We start from the raw sequence: 17,221 nt of genomic DNA on the forward strand, positions 1-17,221 counted from the left end.
ACTTACAATAATAAAATATATAAATAAAAGTTGTAAGGTGTGTTTATTCAGGTTGCCTATGTTTTATGTTGTATTTCGTTTGAAGAGCTAAAACTATTTAGCACGAGATATACACGAAAACAGAAGGAATCAGGATGGGGCAAATACTCTTTCATAGCACTGGAACAACCGTTAAAACACTATTATATTAGCGTGGATTACTCCTTCATCAGGCCCTCTTTAGTAGTCCTACATCAGGCCCTCTTTAGTACTCCTACATCAGGCCCTCTTTAGTACTAGCGGTACTCCGGTTTCCTCCCCAAGTCCAAGGACATGCATGGTAGGTTGATTGGCATGTCCATAGTGTCCGTAGTGTATAAATGGGTGTGTGAATGTGTGTGTGTGAGAGTGTGCCCTGCGATGGATTGGCACCCCATACAGGGTGTACCCCGCCTTGTGCTCAATACGCCCTGGGATAGGCTCCAGGTTCCCCGCAACCCTGAAGGGGTTATAAGCGGTATAGAAGATGGATGGATGGATGGATATATATATAGAGAGAGAGAGAGAGAGAGAGAGAGAGAGAGAGAGAGAGAGAGAGAGAGAGAGATCAGTGTGTATGACCAAGGTGAAGCTCATGCACAAATATTTTGACTTTGAAGCATAAAACTGAAGAAAAAAAGGTTTCATAAATTTTACATCTCTAAATTGAACACATTAGCAAACACTGATCATGTTAACATGTAACTGTGGCCAACAAGATCACTCATTAAAACACAGTGGGTCTTTTTCATTACGTGTTCGTTTTTATTCCCCTAGTTACTTTTGATAAGGACAGACGTTAAAATCAGACAGAAATACGGATGCAGTGGGAGTCTTAAACTCAGCAAAAGTATTCCGATTCATTCTGAACTGACTGACGTTAGCTTACGTGCTAACAAGTGTACTAAAAGGTTGGGAAAAGTTTGATGGGGTAACGTTAGGGTAAAAAACATATCACGAAGCGCCGCACCAAAGATGTTGTATTGGGAAAAAGGTCGCGACAGCTTGAGAGACGTCTGTGGTCTCACTCCAGTGTTTGGGAAATTAGCGGATTTCCGATTCTTGTGAGGTTTAGGGGGCCATTTAGCGCCTAAAAACGTGTGGAAAACGCTTGCGCTCCCGTGGTGTCTGCCGTTGCTACGCGACGAGGAAGTTTTAGCACAGGATGGATTTACAGCACCGCAAATCCCTAGCAGAAGCTCTGCTACTAAGTTTATTTATGGAGAAGAGAGACAAAAAACGTCACGTTTGGGCACACCCCACCCTTCAATCACGTAGAAAACACGGAGAATTTCACCAACTAATCCAACCGCTCCGTGAGATTCAAAGCCTATTTCATAGTGGACAAAGAGAAAGGGTGAAGCTGATTGGTGGGTTCTTGTCACATGACCTGCGGTGCACTTGCAGAATTCTGAAAAGTTGGGATTTTCCAGTTGGGATTTTCCAGTTGGGATTGGGATTCCCCCCCAAAAAAACTCTATGGATCTACACGATTCACATAAACTACATATTGTGATTCAAAACGGCGAATTTCGCCGAAAAGCGACTAGTTTGCAGGTATGTATGGGGAAAACACTGATGAAACCAAGCAAAACAAAAGTGCAGCACAAAACCATCAACTCTCCTAATTAACCGTCACCTTACACTTAAACGGTTATATCGAGAGAGAGAGAGAGCGAGAGGAAAAAAAAGACTATCCAGGCTCGACTGCCTTTTTACGTTGTGAGGGAAATTCTCATTTTCACTTTGTAATAAGTTTGTTGTTCATGTTCATCTGAGGATAACGCCTAAGAAGGCCGTGTCATGTCACTGAGATCAGTACAGAATGTTCATCTGCTTACAGAGACACAAACATGTTCTTCTGCACATTTTCCAAGACCCTAAACCAAAGCCTGTTTGAACTGCCTCAATCTGCTTATCGGTACACAGAATTATGTCATGCTCTGCGTTTCATATATATAGTAGTGGTTTAGTACAAGGGCTTCAGAGCGCTCTCATTATTCTATCCTGCTTTACTCGATCCTGTATTAAACATCTTTCTGTAATAAACCTTTTTACCTTCAGAGGACGAGTCTGCGAGTGTTGTCTAATTTCCACGACAACGTGCAATGTGAAGACATCTCATAGCCAAAATGTGGACATTTTGTTGAGGGCTCAAACATAATGTGCTATATTAGAAGCTGTGCTAGAAGAGGATAATTATCAAAAACTTGTTCATTTCACTCATTAGTACATTAAGTTAGCCATCACTCTTTAGCCTTGTCAGGCAACCAAGCTTTTACATGCTCAGTGGACTAATTAATAAGTGTATGATTTGTCCACCTGTGGGTTCTTAATCATCAACAACCTTACTCTGCAAATACTGACGCTTACTCAAAGTGAGGCTTCATCCAGAAATGACCTTTTTGATCTGAACACATTAGCTTTTTCACACTTGAACACACAGATATATACACACACACACGCACCTCCATTCACACACTCACCAGCAAGTTCTTAACCAGATCTTTGACGTTAGCAGCCGTTTGCGATGACTGCTTCGCACTGGTGGCCAGCTTGATCAGCGTGGACAGGAAGTTCTTACACTTCTTCACGTTTTCCATCGTCTCCTGCGTTCACAGAGCAAAACAAAGTCAGGACGGACATAATCTTCATTACAACACGTCTTCATAGTAAATAGGAGGAGGTTACTTTAACAACACTAGTCCCATATTTCTGAGGTTTTAAGGTGCTTTCGAGTAGGGGATATCAGAGCAAGATTAAAAACACCTTGTATTCACCAGTTGTGCTTGTCACATGTGCACTGCATGAAAATTCTAGTTGCACACAAGGCAAATTTTTTTTTTTTTTTAAAAAAGAAAGAAAATAAAAGACCTTCTTCTTGCATAGAAATATCCAAGAGTGTACAAACATGTGCAGATGTAAACATGCTTGTCTGTGAGAAAACTCCTGACACCGTGTTGTTTAGGGGTGTTCACGCCCAGGTTCTCACCGTTGCCAAGGTGACGCTGGTCCCTGTAGTGGGAGTTACCATCCTCTGGGCGGTACCCGGCTGCACTGCCAACACAGAGCCCACCGACGCCGGCTGAGAAATTCAGAGACGGAGACAAGAGGGAAGAAGAGCATTTCAGCGTTAAACTCGGAGTCTTTACTCAGAAACTGAACGCAAGAGTCTTTGAAATGAAAGCAGCGGACTGAACCAAGAACTTGGTTAGGTCATAGTTCGTAGTTCTGTTGCTGTGCATTCACGTGCATTCATGTGTATTCACGTGTACGTATGTACATTATTTAGCTGAAGGCAGCTCATCGGATTACAGACTACCTTCAGGAATAGAAACATTCGCTCAGAAAGGGGGACAGTTCCCACAGAGTTTCATAGTTTTCCATTTTATGTACCCCTCTCTGCTCTGATTAATAAACTGATGACAAACAAAGAAAAAAAAACAGGATGTTTAAACAACCGGTTAGAGCAGTATACATGAATTATCCCAGCATCAAATTCAAAATAGCGTTATAACCATACCATCCATGGCATTAATCAAAAGTGGTCAGATGAAGCTCCACTACGAAACACAACATCTAGCCATGAACTAATCACGAACGGTTATGAATTAAAAAGGTTCAACTCTATTGTTTCCATTCAGTCATGTTGGCTGCTCGTTTGGAACTTTATACACTTTATGTAACTGGACCTTCGCAAATTTTAGTTAAATAGCTAATGGTTGCTGACTAAGATTCGGGTTTTTTTTTTTTTTTTGTGAAGTCATGTTTGCTGCTCTACGTCTTTGCGTAAGTGCATTTCACCCCAGAGACAAGCTTAACACTTATGCTGACTCCCTATTTGCCTACTATCCGTCCTAAATACTAGTATCCGAGATTAGAATTGACATGTCCCAAATCGTTGCATGTTGAAACGAGTATCCCAAAGGTACTCGGATGGTCTACGATTTCCGTTAGATTTTTGAAGTGTGGATCCATGAACGCTTTTTCAGCTGATATTGCCAACACCACCTTGCACGTCGGAGATGTTTGCTTCGCCGAATTCAACCTGCAAACTTGGCGGACGAGTCTAATGTCGGTGACGCGTCTTCTGTATTCAAGTCTGAGAAATTAAATGTTAAGCACGAACCAAAGTGTGTTATTGTTACGCAAGATTAATGGTTGGATGTTGTGTTAAAATAAATAAATAAAAGAGTACCACGTATATCTTGTAGGGTCAGATGAAGAGACCGAGCAACAACGTTCTCTTCCGTTACATGACGTATTAGTATGTCCCAGACCTTGCATACTCTCTTGCTACACGCTCAAAAGTATGTTCTTTTTCTTCACAAAAGGAGTATAAACGTTTAGTGCATAGTACAAGTAGGCAAACTGGGACGCAGTATTAGACTTCAGTTTGTTACTCCTGCATGCACGAGACCTCCTTTCTCAAACACTAGTTTTGTGTGTGTGCACGGATGCGAGTGATCGATAGGTGTATCTAAAATAGTGGTGGGATAATACAAAAAATTATTCTACTTAGCCTTGCCTAACACAATATCGTTAAAAATAAAATAAAAAATAAAAAAAATTTACTACTATTTTTTTTTTTATTACTTTTGCTGTTAGCATTAAATGATTAAACTTGCCACAGCTTAGTTGCACCCTAATTATTAAGTACTGGACTGACTCCACTGTTCTATTAAAACCCATTAAAATGTAGCATTCGCATAAGAAGTAATCACTGTAAACATCGCTGAATCACTGTGACAGACAAGTGTTGGGCTGAACAGGGTTAAATGTGAATTGTGAGCACTCTGACCACTTGCAGAAGCCGTCTGCGATGCATGTGGCTACGTTCCGTTTAGAGTGTGAACAGCAATGCATCCTGAAGCTTTCCAGTCCACCAACATTGCCAGGGTTTCAGTTTTGCCATATGCTGATGCACACATCAGGTTGATTTTTTTTTTTGTCCATGGCTTCAATGGTTTCAGCTGCAATACCATCACAATCACTGGCTTTTCCATCCATCCATCTTCCATACTGCTTATCCTACACAGGGTCATGGGGGAGCCTGGAGCCTATCCCAGGGAGCTTGGGGCACTGGACGGGTGCCAACCCATCGCAGGGATTAACTGCACACACATTTACACACTATGGACAATTTGGAAATGCCCATCAACCTACGACACATGTCTGGAGTACCTGGAGAAAACCCCAGAAACACAGGGAGAATATGCAAACTCCACACGTACAGGGCAGAGGCGGGATCCGAACCTCCAACCCTGGAGGTGCGAGACAACAGTGCTAACCATTAAGTGTGGCTTTTCCAGCCTTACAGAAATACATTTGTGCCAGACGGTAAGATAATGCAAAGAAATTCCAGTCAGACTGATACTATGAAACAAACAGTAAATCTCGTGTGGGTTTGCTAGGTAGCGTGCTGGTGATGTAGCAGTTGTCTTTAGTCCTTGGGACATTCCTAAATCATAGAATCTAAAAAAAGGGGGTTTTTTTGTTTGTTTGTTTGTTTTTTTTAATGAATGTAAAAGTGTAGGCATGATTCTAGATTGGTTGTGGAATTGATGAATAAATAAATAAATAAATAAATAAATGTATTATTCAATATTTTAACAAATGGTTTAATCCTAGAGAGCTCGCTAGTTATAAAGATGGATAAGATCGAGATTACATGCCGGACATATTGTCCTGCTAATGCTGTGAACTGACACTTAGGAAACTTTGATAAAAATAACACCAAGTAGCCAATTCGATGCGCTGTCTATTGGAAGAGTTGCAGGTTGAAGGGGTGTTGTGTTTTATGTTTGTGAGTGTGTGTGTTACCTGTACAGGTGGTCTCTGCAGTGTGGGAGCAGTGGTGCTGCTGGTTGTGGGTGATCCCTGCTTGATGATGGTGGGAGTCACTGGTCTGGCCATGATGGTAGCGCCAGGGGTCTGCAGAGAAAACATGGTGGAGAGAAGTGAATACATTTCACACAGAACATCAACTACAAATGGAAAATATTTCAGACTGATTTATTATCATTATTATTTATTCACACTAGTCTGAAGCTTTCCGAGTTATATGCCTCATTATGTATTATTCCGGTCACATTTCTAATAGCGGACTAGTAGTAGAAGCAACACCGTCATGAGTTTGTCCATTCAAAACTTACTCCAGCATGGTCATGATTTAGCCAGTAGCTGCTCTGCATTTCTTCTCTCTCTCTTTCTCTCTCTCTCTCGCTCTCTGTCTCTCTTTCTCCCTCTCTCTCTGTCTCATTCTCTCTCTCTCTCTGTCTGTCTCGCTCACGCTCTCCCTCGGTCTCTTTCTCGGACTCTCTCTCTCTCTCGGTCACTCTCTCTAAGAGGAAAGACCCGTCAGTGACGTGCTATATTGAAAAGAATCACAATACATCACGAGACATTTTGTGATACATGATACAACAAAATGCCAACAAAACCGGGTTTCTACAAAAACAAAACATACACAAAAATGTAATGAAAGGTTCTTATCATCAGTGTGTAGCACAATATGAATTATGATTCTGCATGAAATGTCTTAAAAAAAAAAAAAAAAAAAAAAAAAAAAAAAATGCCAAAAGAATTATACGAAATCTCATGATCCCTCGTAAAAAAAAACACATTATCTACAGCTGTGGTCATAAGTTTACATATGCCTTGCAGAATCTGCAAAACGTTAATAATTTAGAAAATAATAATAATAATAATAATAAACAACAATTATAATAGGGATCATAAACTTTTTTTAAATTTAGTGCTGCCCTGAATACACTTTCACATAACAGATGTTTACATATAATCCATGAGACACAATAATAACTGAATTTACACAAATGAACCAGTTCAAAAGTTTACACACGCTTGATTATTAATCCCGCGTGTCGTCACCTGGATGATCCACGACTGTGTTTATGTTTTGTGAGAGTTGTTCACGAGTCCCTTGTTTGTCCTGAGCAGTTAAACTGCCCACTGTTCTTCAGAAAAATCCTCCAGGTCCTGCACATTCTTTACTTTTCCAGCATATTCTGTATATTGACCTCTTTCCAACAGCGACTATATGATGTTGAGCGCCATCTTTTCACACGGAGGACGACTGAGGGACCCGTACACGACTATTACAAAAGGTACAAACATTCACTGATGCTGAAGAAGGCAACACGATACATTAAGTGTAGGGGGGTATAAACTTTTGAACAAGATCATCAGTGTAAATTGTTACTATTTTGTCTTCTTGGAAACATGTAAACATCTTCTGTAGCTTCTGAAGGGCAGTACTGAATGAAAAAAATAAGATCTTTAAACAAAATGTAAGTTTTTGACCGTTACTGTAGTTTAAAAGCGTGATAAAGCACAGGTGCAGCGCTGGGAGAGACCGAGGTCACGGAGAAGCAGCTTCCTGATGCAACACAGTGAAATTTACACCACTGCACTGTTGAATTCTCAGCTCTGACTGGTCTGATTGGGTGTTGATTAGTGCTGCAACTAACGATTAAATTGATAATCGGTTAATCTGTCGATTATTTCTTAGATTAATTGGATAAAAAGGGCAATTTTTATTTTCTGTATTTTTTCGAGAGAAAACCTTATCTCACATTCTGCCCGATGTTGTCCTTCAAACATTGTGCAAATTGAAGGCTATGAAAAAGGTATTAAATGTATCTATGTGGGCTATGCTATACAGTGTGCAAAGGATTTAAAAAATATATTCACATGATATTTTGAAAACAAAAAAAAAACAACTGATTGTCCACAAGCTTTAAAGCAGAAGTTAAATCACTATATTAAAAATGCGAACAAAGAAAAACCAAAGCACAAACTGAGTGTTAACTGTTAAGAGCTGAAATGTTCTGCAGTAACACATACATTCACTCATCTGAACTTCACTTTATTCCGTAAATGTATGACAGGTCTTACGTTTATATACAATGACATGTTCTAACCCCATTACAGTTCTCGCTCTCATAAAAACACAATTATTTTCGTTTCTAAACACAGCATCAAACAACATATTTGATCAAAATAAATAATTTGTTCAGTTATTGCACTTCCTTTCTATTGCGTGCTGTTTGATTGACGCACATGCGTGGACTCGCGCTCATTCAGTTTAAATTTAATACTCGCTCGCCGTCGGGACGAGTCTTTATGTAAAACAGAAATACCGGTGTGAATGTCCAACATTTACAGATAAGGATATAAAGGTAAAAATGCCATTTCTGCGCTGAAGAAAACATGTCTGGAACACATTAAACAGAACACGCATCTGTCACAGCATCTGACACGACGAGCCGCATTAATACGCTTGCACTTAGTTTGTGTGAAGCGTTTAATATAATACATTCTCATGTTTTGTCATGTTTTATCATGCCCTTTTCCCGCAGCAGTTCAGTCTGTGACCTTCGCTGTTTCTCAGATGTGTTTAATTCACAGAAATGCGTTTTTCACCGTTGTGAAGTGACGTCGCTGACGAGGAGGGGTTATCAACAGTGACGTCACTGATCCGACTAATCCATAATGAAACTCGCTGTCGATTATTTTCATCATCCGTTATTATCGAGTTGTTGTTGCAGCCCTAGTGTGGATTCATTTTTCAGCAGGTGTAACATTACATTCCAGCTGAAATTCAAACCACAGATTTCTATTAACGAGCTCGTTCTAACGCATTATTGTTCTAGTGTATTGCAGATTTCTGTACGGAGATGTTTACCGAGCGTTTGTGTAAGGAGATACCAGTATCGCTTTGAAACGATCAGAGTTTAACGATCAAACAGCTGTGTTTTCCGACACAGGAAATTCTATGCACTTTCTCTGTAGCATGACAAACTGCTTTTTTTTGGTCTTATTAACTTCAAAAAAGAAGGGGGTGGGGGGAAACACCTGTGTATGGCTGTTGTAATACAAAAATGACAACAGGAACTAACTTGCTTATCATTAATGTAACTCTGAATGAATAAAAAAATAGGACGTGTCATTCTAAAAAAAATGTTTTTTTGTTTTAATTGTTGGCGTTTGTAAAATTTAAGAGAATTTCTAAGAGAAATAAATCACTTTAGGAAGTGCTTTTATTGGAAAATATTCGACTCTAGGGGGGTAATTATCTTATAACGCAACCCATTGTGTTTGTTTCCTTGTGTTTACAACAGGGTAGCTTACTTTTAATTTAATAAACATACCACAGAAAAAGTGGTATCAGGGAAAACTCTCATTTTAAATTGCCTGGATAAACTACTATTGTTGTCATGTAATCTGAGTGCAAAGTTGTAAGCAGACGTGTGTGTGTGTGTGATGATGTGGTGATGTGGAGGACCTGTGTGGAGGTGACCTGTCCGGGCGTGGTGCTGGCAGGAGTTGCAGCGCGTGTGGCCTGCATGTGAGCCAGCACTTGCTGAGGGATCATGAGCAACTGGCCGGCTTCGCTTCGCACCAGCACCATACCTGAAAAACAACATGCACGCACGTACGCACGCACGCACACACACACACACGGGCTCATAACCAAATCCAAAATATACCTCACAGCCTGAAGCGCAAAAAATTATATATTTACAACTATATTAGTCATGTACGCCTCACATCACTGTCAGCTCCTTTAACAGTCACAGTCTCTACTCTGTGTCACTTTGGATAAAACTGTGCGCCAAGTATATGTAAATGCAAAATGAATGAACCTGCTTGTCGAAGAACAAATGACAGCTCTGGTTTGGATGTGAAAAGTGTTTCTCAGCACTCAGCCCAGCTGCTCATTATGCACAGGACGAGTTCTGACTTCTCTCATCATGTTCGATCAATTAATAAAAACAGCCTGTGCGCTCTACTACGCGAACTGGTGAAGGAACGCGGTGATGGAAATGGTTGTACTCTTAATTCCGCCCGCTATGGCATCAGAACACGCTTCCCCCGCACAGAGCGCAGTTGGTGGCCTGTACGCTCCCGGCGAGAGCCCATTCGCTCGATGTTCACACGTGGCTCTGGGTTTCAGACGGAAGCTGTTGACGAGAGCGCCCAGATGGCCTTGCGCAAAAACAAAAACCTATCCTGACCAAAACCCGACAGACGACAGATCCGTCAGAACTGCTGCTACATCATACCTTACAGCTAGAGTTACTACGGTGTCACACTTCGTCACGGACTATCTTACTTACCTTTGACTATTTCAAAATACGGATTTAAATTTATTTCAGTCTTGTGTCTTTCCCCCTCGCAGCCACTCTCTCTTTCAGATTATAATCACAAAGTGATAAATACTGACAATGTTAAGGGATTTTATAGAAATGTCATTCTCAAAAATCGATTTTGTTAAAGATTCTGTCATGTCCTGTGGGAAAAGAGTTTTCACGCTGGTTTTGGTTTTTTTTTTTTTTAATTGTAAAGACACTCCAGGAAGTCCTCACTCTTTTTTTATCATCTTCTGCTTGAACCAACCTGAAACACACACACACACACACACACACAGAGCTACGCACAGAGACTTTTGTCCGTTCTGAATAAATAGTTCACTTTCACCAGTGGACTGCGTTTTTATTTAATCTACCACACCTTTATACCCATAATGTAATCCAGACTACGTTATCATCCTGTGACGATTTCACACCCTAGTTAGTGCACAGGCAACTTGCACTCAGTATGTCTGTATTTAGGGCACTTTCCCTGACCACGGTCCAGTGAGTAGGTCGTGTTTCCCTTCCTATACAATAACCTCGACAAAAAAAATAGAAAGAACAAAAGAGAGAGAGATCTGCTTTGAATTAATCGCTTCGTGAAGGAGAATACCATGATTTCAGGGAGCTTTTTCTATAAGCGAAGCATTCGTAAACACTTACTCAATGCCGGCTCTGTTATTAAGGCTCACAGTGCTTAAGACACAGTGCTTTCGCGTGCCACCGCTTATTGTGTCGAATTAAATGAAACAAGACAGTGCTGTGCATAAATAAAGTGCTCACACCGCAGAATACAGCAGTGTGGGCTTTAGTTACAGGTGAAATGACCTCGATCCTTCACCATCATATGGGAGTTTTGGTGTTTAATCATGTACATATAAAACCCGTTTAATATTAGAGAACACTTTTAGTTACCCAATTATATAGCTCTATATATGTAAAGATTATTCAGTGTTAAATAAGACTCTTTCATGATACATATAGTACAATATTGAGGTTTGTACAGTGCCAACAAAACAGTAGATCTCTGACAGCTATCATAATGTTTATGGGGAGAGATATGTATCTCTCTCTCTATACATACACACACACACACACACACATATACATATATATATATATATATATATATATATATATATATATATATATACATACATATATATATATATATATATATATATATATATATATATATATATATATATATATATATATATATGAAATATGACACACTTGGTACAAAAATAGATTTTAATATCCCAGGTGCTTGTAAAAAGTACTCACTTTACCCTAAATCAGGGGGCCTCTAAATTTTTGTAGCCAGGAACACATTTAATTGTAAAATAAATTCCACCAACATCAACTTTTTAATTCCGCAACTTGCCACGAGGTCAAAGTTAACGTTACTTATAGCCCGACTTGTTTTGGGGTTACTGATGTTTGGATAAAAAGTCACAGTCCCCACTTTGCCCCAGATTCAGTCTGAGACCGTGCACTATTCCTGAAGTTACAGGATATAGTAGACATTTCCGTGCACTCCTACAGTGTCCGATTAACGTACCCTAGAGGGCACGTTACACACACGATGTACTTAACATGATGTGTGTAGGGCACGATTTCAGACACGGAGTCGTAAAAGCATACTGCGCGGCCCTACATGACACCGTTTGCCCAAGCAGCTTAAAGAGGGTTTGTGTTTCCTGTACTCGCTTGTTGCAAAAGCTGCTCATCACATGACACCCTGGTCCTGGAGTTCCTCTTGTCTGGTACACATCAGTGTTTCATCAACAAAGCTGGAGTGGGAGAGCTAGAGGAGGGGAAAATACTAAAAAGTGCAGGACAAGGGGGTTCTCCAGGAGCAGGTTTGGGAACGTGTTACATGACAAGAGTTTACATTTACAGCATTTGGCAGACGCCCTTATCCAGAGCGACTTACATTTATCTAATTTATACAGCTGAGCAATTGAGGGTTAAGGGCCTGGCCCAAGGGCCCAACAGTGGTAGCTTCTCAGTGCTGGGGCCTAAAACTCCTGACCTTCTGATCAGTAACCCAGAGCCTTTAAGAGCCTGGGAGGCTGTGGATCAGGTGGTAGAGCGGCTTGTCCACTAATCGTAGGGTTGGCGGTTCGATTCTCGGCCCACATGACTCCACATACTGAAGTGTCCTTGGGCAAGACACTGAACCCCAAGTTGCTCCCGATGGCAAGTTAGCGCCTTGCATGGCAGCTCTGCTACCATTGGTGTGTGAGTGTGTGTGTGTGAATGGGTGAATGAGACACAGTGTAAAGCGCTTTGGATAAAAGCGCTATACAAGTGCAGACCTTTTAGCATTTACTTTAACCACTGAGCCATGAGTTAGTTTGAAATAAAATGTGCAGTTTGTGACACCAAGTGAGTGAGAGGTGGAGACGTTTGGACTACCTGGAGGAAGTTGGATGTTGTGGATGCTGGGGTGACCCGGGGTGCTCTGGGGGAGGCGGGGCGCGAGCACCTGTTGCGGCGCGATGGTCCTCACGCCTCCCGCCGCGGCTGCTGTCACCGGAGCCCCGCCTCCTGTCACCGGGGCTCCGCCTCTCACCGCCGTCGTCGCATGCATCAGCCCAGCGCCTTTGGCTGCCCCGGGGGAGACCTGCGGAGATCCGGTATGGGCCGCGCTCTGAATCACGGTCTGCGGTGACTCGGCTTTGATTGGCACCGCCGGACTCACGCTCACGTTGACAGGAGGCTGCGCGTGCGTGAGCGGCGCAGCTGTCAGCACACAGCTGGCGTTACTGTTATTCCCGTTAATGGTTAAAGTCGCGGGTTGCATAGATGACCTGATGGTGGCGGTGGCGGTTCCGCCTGGCGCGCTCGGCGCGTTCACGAAAGACGCCTGGATCACGGTGTTTGAAGTAGAAGATGCAGTCACAAGTCCTTTCGCTATACCGGGCCCGTTGTTGACCACCGGCACGGTAACGTTAACGGGAGCTGAAGCGGTTGTATCGCTCGAGGAGCCGCTCGACGCTGGCGTGCTTTCTGAACGCGGATCCATCGCATCGCCTCCGTCCAAAGTTTGTACTGTTGACGTCCCGAGCTTGACTTCGTGGCCAGGCAAAGTAGTTACCATAGCATTTGGAGACACCGGATCGCGTTATCCGTGCTCCGCTGAAGTCTCTAGCGAAGCGGCGGGTGTAAATCCGTGTTTTAATTCGCATCCACAGCTAACAGCCGGGACTCAGAAACCGTCCCCTTTTCCCTCCTGTACGTCTGCGAAGTAGGAAACAACCGTGTGAAGAGTGAGGGGAGCGCGGCTCACGATGGAAACGAGGCTCTATCGAGCGCCCTTATCTCTTTAACTCGTGTGGTGAAGAAATATTTTGACCGCGTAGCGCAGTTTAACACACTGCGAGATTACCTGCTTTAAAAACAAGTCTCGTAGCCAATAGCTTCTTTGCTCACAAATGTTAACGTTAGCTAGTTGCATTCCCTCCTATCCCGTAGTTAGCATTGTTCTTTACAACTGCCCGTGCTCTTCCCTCGGAGTTAATGCAATAAAATGTGCTGCGCTCGTTTCTGGCACAACCTGCAATCTCGCTAAAAAGTTTCTTGCCCACTCTTTTAATTAGAGAATCCTCCACCAGCAGGTCGAAGCCTGCCGCCATCTTCGATGTGAACCGTGAGGAGCTCTGGACGAAATGAAACTGCGCATGCGCGCGGCAGCGGAAACGTCATTACGTATAGGTGAAAGCGCTTCCCGATTGGTCGGTGGCCTGCGTTGGAGGCGGGTCATGTGGGGAGGAAAAAAAAAAACAAAAAAAAACAGTTAGTTGATTCTGTTTGAGCGCGGTCGGGGATCTCTGAGTGCTGAACTGTCATGGACAAATGGGCCTTCGGAAATGTCGAAAAACACCTTCTATTCGCGCACATTTCTTCCCGTTTTGGTGAATACAGCACTTCAGGGCAGTTAGACGTTTGTCTTAGGGTGTACAATGAATGTTTTGGTAAGTACAGAGTGAGCTGTCGCTGGAACAAGATGGCCTCGTATTTTGGAGTAGCTCCCGACTCATCTCTACCGCCAATACACTCCTAACACAGGGGGCATGCAGGTCTCACATCCACTTACAGCCTGGCTTTTAATGCAAACACAGCCACAACTGATACATTTACTTCTGAAATTATCAAACTTCACCTATGTTTCTTTATTGAGCATGTATTTGGGATGAAACTGAAAGTTTTACGTCGCCCTGTTACCCTGACATTATTTACTTCTTCCTTGTGTACACACACTTGGGTGCAAATTGTCACCCTTTTGATTTCTGAGTTGGAAAAAACAAACAAACCCTGAAATGTACCTTAATTGTACAGTTTACCTACAAATCCCTGTATTATTGTTGTTGTTTTTTTCCTACTGAAACCTTGTTACAACATAAATATTCCAGTGTTCAAGTTACAAGCTATTTTTATTAACAAGTTCAAACCATGTAAACTAGCTTAGGTCTGCTCAAACTTTTTGCACCCTGGGATCAGTTGAAGTGTAAATGAAATAAATTCCACAAACCCCTTACAGACTACAACTATCGCAATATTAGGCTCATTATTTAAATGTAAACAATCAAACTGGTGATTTACTGGAACCGTCGAGCTTTATATTCCTGAATTTTCCACCAACAGAACACATTAGGTCCAAGTTGACGTTATTTATAAGCTCCTTGTTTTTGAGTTTTCGGTTAAACCCCTTTCGTTTAAGTGACCGGTCAAATAGGCTAAGAACTATACGAATGTAATAATAGCTATAATGATTTATAATGATAATAATTTGTTATTTCCAGGGCTGTAACAACATTTCAAAAACATTTATACATCATGTGAGTAAAGAGTCAATAAGATCAGAAAACCAGCTCTCACAAGACCTAAAACAGAAAATACTGACTTTTCACAGGACTTTAGAAAGGTATAAACATAGTGACGTTAGCTATGTTTCCATCCATGATATGAATTTAACTTGTGTGAGAAATTGGAATATTACATAAACCATTTGCAAATAAAAGCACCGTTTCCATCCTACGTGTTCAAGAGAATGTAACCGTCACTTCTGGGGAAACTGGTGCATCTCGCTCTCCGCCATTTTAGCTTTAATGAGCCAATTAACCATTGACATGATTTGTTGAGGGAAAGTCACGTGCCTTTTTTTGACGCGCATCGATATTTAACGATTTATTCGTTAAGTATGTTTCCATCGTACTTTCCGCGCATGTCTTCTTATCGATTAAAATAAAAATAAAATACCCACCTCAATTGATTTGTGTTTTTTATGTGCATTTGGAAGATTCGGAAATGTAAAGAAAATATACAAAAAGACACGACTAAAGAGTCTAAGAAAAATAACTGGGGAAAAAACTGCTGGAAAGCGTCCAACAAATTAAAAATCAATCGTCTTTAATCCCAATTCACATTTCCTCCTTCTAATAATACGTTGTGACCACTTTTGTTGACCATATATGTATATTAAGGAATGGCAGCTTTAAATGTCTTGTTGGTGTCATCATTTCAAAGTGAGGGTGTGCAATCTTTTGCACTTTAACAGTAGATTAAGAAGGAGCTAGTGAAAATCACTTGGCTTTGCATCAGTAAGACGGATCAGTCACCAACTCTTTTGTGTTAATCTTATTATAACTATTTAATCATTCATTTTAACAACTAATCACCTTTGTGTCCTGTTTACAAAAGGCTAGCACACGTTGTAATTAAGTTTATTGGGTTAAAAAGTGCCTCAAGATCCTTGTTATTAGAGGTCCAGGAATGTTTTTTGGTACTAATAGTGTATATTAGTTCATATAATTATAACCTTATACATTATAATTATTTAGCTATACCCCAGCAGTGTAAAGCACTAGGACCTTCTGATCAGAAGGTGTTTAAATAATGGTGTATTCATTGTCTATAACAGCAGCTCTGACAGTAGTGTCAGCTGTAAGGTTTATTTTAGCCACTTTTCCACTGCACTGCAGGGTACGACTCGACTCGGCTCGCTTTACTTTTCTGAGCTTGCTTTTCCACTGCCTGTTTAGTGCCGCCTCAGCATGGGTGCCATCTTCCACTCGCCTTCACGTAGGAATAATGTTGTATTATCGAAGCCCTGTACAGATACACAGTCAGGCCATATTACAAACGCCCTTTCTGTTCACCGAACACGGACCCTATTAAGGATGTAAAATAACGGCGCTCTAGAACCTACGTAGTGCTCGATATTAAATGAAACACATTTATTCAGGCAGAATACAGAACCTCCCGTTAAGGAGAATTCCTACTCCTTCAGCACATGGCTCACATTTAGTATCGGCTCGGCTCGCTTGGAACTTCGACCGAGGTGGTACTAAAAAAAAGTACCAGGTACTATCCACAGTCGAACGCCCCCTATAAGCGAGCAGAGTCGAGCCGTACCGTGCAGTAGAAAACTGCCAATTAAAATGCAGTTCTAATAAATGATAGTTTCTATGGTAAGAACTACAACAGGGAACTGTATGTCGGATATTCCACATCAACAAATGTTAAAAAATGTTGATATGGGGACGTTTACTCTAAGGATACATTTATTTAGCATTTTTTGGAAGCAGTCTCCAGCGTACTGTGCCTTTAAGTTTTAATATCCTAATACATTATGTCAAATTAATATACTCCTATAAGCTCTCCAAAGTGATTCCCAGCTGCAAATCCAGCGAGCGATTAAAAGTAGGCAAACATTTATTTTGGATATTCATGAGACCTGACTAATGAAGTGTTAATTATCCTATGTGAAATAGCGACTTGTGAATCGGTCGTGTTAAATGACCTTGCGATTATTTTTGTGTGTTTATGCTGTAATAAACGAGAGCGCAAGTTTTCGCTCACAGTACTAATGAGAGCTAAGCAGGGTGAAGGCGTAACTGAGCTCGGTTAGAGTTTGAACTTTGTCACTGCACAGTGTGTTTATCACTTGATCACAGTCTCAGAGTGCAAAGCTGTGAAACGGGTTTGAGTCCAGTTTGTTTGACTTCGTTAGGTTTTTTTTTCCCCTACTACGTCAC

The 17,221-nt window shown here is 41.4% G+C and overlaps 1 protein-coding gene across 2 annotated transcripts in view; it reads right to left on the reverse strand.

The window, feature by feature from the left end:
• Positions 1-14,302, reverse strand: part of taf4a (TAF4A RNA polymerase II, TATA box binding protein (TBP)-associated factor) — a 25,925-nt gene extending 11,623 nt beyond the window's left edge. The window contains exons 1-6 of one of the 2 annotated variants that reach the window (XM_053652712.1): positions 12,600-14,302; positions 9,326-9,453; positions 6,174-6,389; positions 5,842-5,952; positions 3,011-3,103; positions 2,505-2,627 (exon numbers count right to left, since the gene is read on the reverse strand). In XM_053652712.1, coding sequence (XP_053508687.1) covers positions 2,505-2,627; positions 3,011-3,103; positions 5,842-5,952; positions 6,174-6,389; positions 9,326-9,453; positions 12,600-13,284 — 1,356 coding nt within the window. In that variant the 5' untranslated portion in view covers positions 13,285-14,302. The remainder of the gene's footprint in view (positions 1-2,504; positions 2,628-3,010; positions 3,104-5,841; positions 5,953-6,173; positions 6,390-9,325; positions 9,454-12,599) is intronic. The other variant, XM_053652713.1, reaches the window with a different exon arrangement.
• Positions 14,303-17,221: the final 2,919 nt, after the last annotated feature.

Source organism: Ictalurus furcatus, chromosome 21 (assembly GCF_023375685.1).
Source record: "Ictalurus furcatus strain D&B chromosome 21, Billie_1.0, whole genome shotgun sequence".
In the NCBI taxonomy this organism is placed as follows: domain Eukaryota; kingdom Metazoa; phylum Chordata; class Actinopteri; order Siluriformes; family Ictaluridae; genus Ictalurus; species Ictalurus furcatus.